General features: G+C 36.4%; 1 protein-coding gene across 1 annotated transcript; it reads right to left on the bottom strand.

Moving 5' to 3' along the window:
- Nucleotides 1-322: 322 nt before the first annotated feature.
- Nucleotides 323-3,007, bottom strand: LOC122584596 (receptor-like protein 9DC3). Its single transcript, XM_043756663.1, has 3 exons — nucleotides 1,187-3,007; nucleotides 569-1,136; nucleotides 323-476 (listed from the first exon to the last, which is right to left on the bottom strand). Exons 1-2 carry the CDS (start codon nucleotides 3,005-3,007, stop codon nucleotides 585-587), a joined length of 2,373 nt encoding a protein of 790 aa, XP_043612598.1. The 3' UTR covers nucleotides 323-476; nucleotides 569-584.
- Nucleotides 3,008-4,210: the final 1,203 nt, after the last annotated feature.

Raw genomic sequence — 4,210 nt, 5'->3', positions numbered from 1 at the left:
AGTCTTTTATTTGTTGATTGGAGTTTTCGCATCGCTATGTGTAGTAATGATGGAAGAAAATTGTGTAGAAAAAAACCAATTGAAATTGACTTCTTTTTGTCACTTGTGGTCAATAATTGTTTTTAAACGTAAGATTTTGGTTGTAAAGTCTTTTCTAGTACCATTATTGGTTATCTTTAATTTCGTTTAAAGCCAAACCCCAATTGTTCAATTGATCAGCCAAGTCAAGACATCCATTTCAAAACCATCCACCGTGATGACACATTTAATAAAACGTTTATGCCTAAAATAACCTTCTTTTCAGAATAATTTTCCACTGCAACTTCATAATTCAAAAGGTCTACTTACATGAAATTATTTTAATTCAGTAGGATCTCTACAACTTCATAATTCAAAAGAAAATAATAATATCAATTCAGTATGTTCTCTAAAACTTCATAATTCAAAAAGTCCATCCACATGACAAACTTGTTTACCTGCAGCATAAGTTTTTTAAGAAGATAAGACAACAGAGTAAACATTCGGTGGTCTGCACAATTTAGTCAGAGATATAGGAAGAAATGCTTACCATTCGTCAGCAAATTTCATCTTCCTATATAAATGTATCTTTGTTTGCTACGCCTCTTCAAGATCATATGCTCTGCTGCATCAGAAATTTCAGTGAACCACTTTGGTCTTCCGGATGACAACATCAGAAATCCTGCTAGCAATCCAAATAGGGTTCCACTTCCGTATCCTATCATCACCGATCTCCATGTAAAGCCACTCTCCTCCTCATCGCTATCAACTTCAACGTGTGGTTCACGTGGATGCGGGTTGCACATTTTGGGCAACGGAAAGCCACAAAGTCCCGAATTCCCTCCAAATGAGTTTTCAAACGACCCGAACTGTGTTCCTTCTGGAATACGTCCCACAAGATGGTTTTGTGAAAGGTTTAAAACTGAAAGAGCAGTTATTCCTGCAAGACTTTGAGGGATCTCTCCAGTGAGTTGGTTCCAAGATAGGTCTAATGATTCCATCTCCGAAAGATTTCCAAGAGCATCGGGAATTCGACCGTTGAGGTTGTTGTGGGATAAGTTAAGTGTTATCAGTGACTCAAGAGTACCAATAACGTTCGGAATATCTCCTGTAAATTTGTTATTGGATAGATCAACAATCATGTAGTCATCCAAATTTTTGTAAATTGGAGATCATAACCTTTCACTGTAACAATGATAGTGTAAAAATATAATCCAATCAAGCTCAAGTAGTTCGGTTTTGTTTCCTTTTCTGGAACATCTTTCATGGAAATAAAATTCTGAAAATAAATATCGGGGAGATGACCTTCAAACGTGTTGTGAGATAAGTCAAAGACTATTAGACTTGGAAAAGTAAGTTTAACTGGCGAAGGGATTTCAATGCGACCATGAAAATTATTTGATTTCAATATAAGAACCTGGAGGTTCACAAGACCTCCTAACCAACCGGGGAATGTGCCATTTAGGTGGTTGTTTCCAACATCAAGTATTTCCAACCATTCACAGCTGGACAAAGAAGTGGGAAGCGCTCCTTGTAATCGATTTCCATTCAAGAATAGCCCACGTATATCTGTGTGATTCTCACAAAAACTTGGAATGGTTCCATGAAAATGATTGGTCCTTAGATCTATGAGCCGGAGACTGCTGATATCTCTCAAACATTGTGGAATACTTCCACCGAAGCTATTATGCGACATATCTAAGTAATATAAATAACTCATGTTGCAAATGGATAGAGGGAATGGTCCTTGAATCATGTTGGACTGTAGGTCTAGATCTTCTAATCGATTCCACTGAAATTGGGGTAAGCTTGTTATGGAGTTATGTGAAAGATTTAAATGAGACAGTGCATTTCCTCCTATCTCTCCTGCCCAATCAGGAACGTCGCCATGGATCTCGTTATTAGATAAATCTAGATATGCAACATTTATCATGGCTCGTAAGGACTTCGGGAACATTGTGAGGTTGCAAGATGCCAAACCTAACCGCTTAAAAGCAGGGTTGGCGTACCAATTGGAATTATTGGACATTACAGATAAGCCACTGTACGAGAGTTGGAGATATATAAGTTTTGGTATGCTTGAAAACAAGGTATCCAAATCCCATATACCTATGAACTTGTTATATGAAAGGTCAAGGACAGAGAGGTTGATGAGTTGGGTAAAGGATGGTGGTATAGTGGAGCCTTGATTGACCTCGCCATCAAACTGATTTCCACTAAGGGTTAATGTCCGTAATGATTGAAGGTAGAGCCAATTTGATGGCAAGCCTCCAGTAAACATGTTGTTATCAAGATAAATGTTTTCTAGTGAGGGAAAGGTAAACAACCATGAAGGCAAGGTTCCGCTAAGCATGTTATAACTTAAATCTAGCGTAATTAGGTGCGTTAGGTTTGCTAGGGATTCCGGAAGGGATCCCACCATGTTGTAAGGTAATTTCCCTTGCAAACCAGTTCCATGAAGATCGAGTGATTCTAGAGAAGAAGATATATTAAGGTAAGCCGGTAAAACCCAAGAGATATTAACATTCCCCATCACGAGCTCTCTCAAACGACTACAGTTTTGCAGTAGATTATTGAAAGCATTAGGTTGAATTTGGAAACCAGGCAAATTGTTAGAGAGATCAATGGAAACCAGTTTAGAGAGAAATGAGATCTCTGACGGCATCTGGCCAGTAAAACCACATTGAGAGATGTTGAGATGTGTTAGACTATGAGAAAACCTTGCGATTTCACGTGGAAATTGGGAATCATCAAAATCATTGTACGCTATGTTAAGTCTCTGGAGGCGAGGAAGGTTAAAAAGGGTGGTGTTAGGGTGGATGATACCTTGTAGCATGCCACAGCTAAGATCAAGACCTATTATGTCACCTGTGGAGTGGTCGCATTCGACACCGTCCCAGTTGCAGCAATCTATATCTTTGTTCCAGTTCTTCGTAATCGGATCATATCCAGAACCGGGACACATGTCACGAAAGTCTGTGTAACTCATGGCGAGGACGGAAATGTTTTGTTTGAAGAGAAGCAAATCAAGGGTCTGTTGAGCTGAGCATTTGTGAGTAGTTAAGCTGGTATTAAAATAAGAGGAAGAAGAAACAAAAGAGATTTGAAAAGATAAGAAAAGAAAAACAGAGCAAACCATCTTTGAATTACTCATTTTCTTTATCTGCATTGCAATGAGTCTGTCTAATAATAATGATTTGGATATATATATATAAAGAGAACCCACACTATATATGCAATATATATTCCAAGAATTTGCTATTGCAAGTGTACTTCTTTCTCATTAATTTGTGGTCAATACTCAATAATCGTTTCTAAACGTAACATTTGGGTTCCATGTAAAGTCATAGTCCAACTGTGCAAAATTTCCAACTTTTAATTGACATGTATCAATAAATTTTCAATATTTTTGTAGTGGAACATTATTAAGTTAACTAGAATTAAATTTTTGTGATCAGTTATAATGTTGGAACCTTGAGTCCATATAGACCTTAGAACATAGATGATGGAAGAAATTTCTATAGAAAAAAAGTTGATTGAAATCGACTTATTTCTCACTATTTTGTGGTCAATAATTGTTTCTAAACGTAAGATTTGGGTTATAAAGTCTTTTCTAGTAGCAATATTGGTTATCCATAATTTCGTTTAAAGCCAATCCCCAATTGTCCAACTGATCAGCTTAGTCAAGATATCCATTTCAAAATCCCACCGTGCCATCCACCGTATAAGTTTACGACCTTTGTCATGATCGATATTACTATTCCAAAACCAATACGCTAAACGCCTTTCAGTCTGTTGATCGTTATAGAATTTGACATATTTGATTACATTCAATTTGGTGTTTTTTTACAATCATCCCCAACAAAAAAAAAACTTCATGTGAATTTGCATTTCGCATCCTTATTTCTCGTCTGTTCCGAATGTAACACACATTCATAACTTTAGCAGTAATCTCTATACATTCAACAGTGACCCTTATGCCTTTGGACACAATCTTTATGCTTGTAAAACCTTCAGAATATATGAACTGAAAGTCTGAAATATCTATAAATCGATTGTGATAGATTTGTTTAACTTTTGTATTTGAAGTAGTGAAATCAAACTAGAAGCCATCATTAAATAGAGCTAATAATAATAATAATCTCTTATATATATGGACTCAAATACTGAAATTGTCAAATATCTAAATTCT

This window comes from Erigeron canadensis, unplaced genomic scaffold (assembly GCF_010389155.1).
Source record: "Erigeron canadensis isolate Cc75 unplaced genomic scaffold, C_canadensis_v1 Conyza_canadensis_unscaffolded:53, whole genome shotgun sequence".
NCBI classification, from domain to species: domain Eukaryota; kingdom Viridiplantae; phylum Streptophyta; class Magnoliopsida; order Asterales; family Asteraceae; genus Erigeron; species Erigeron canadensis.
The sequence above is the reverse complement of the archived record's forward strand: the minus strand, read 5'-3'. Positions and strand labels throughout refer to the sequence as shown.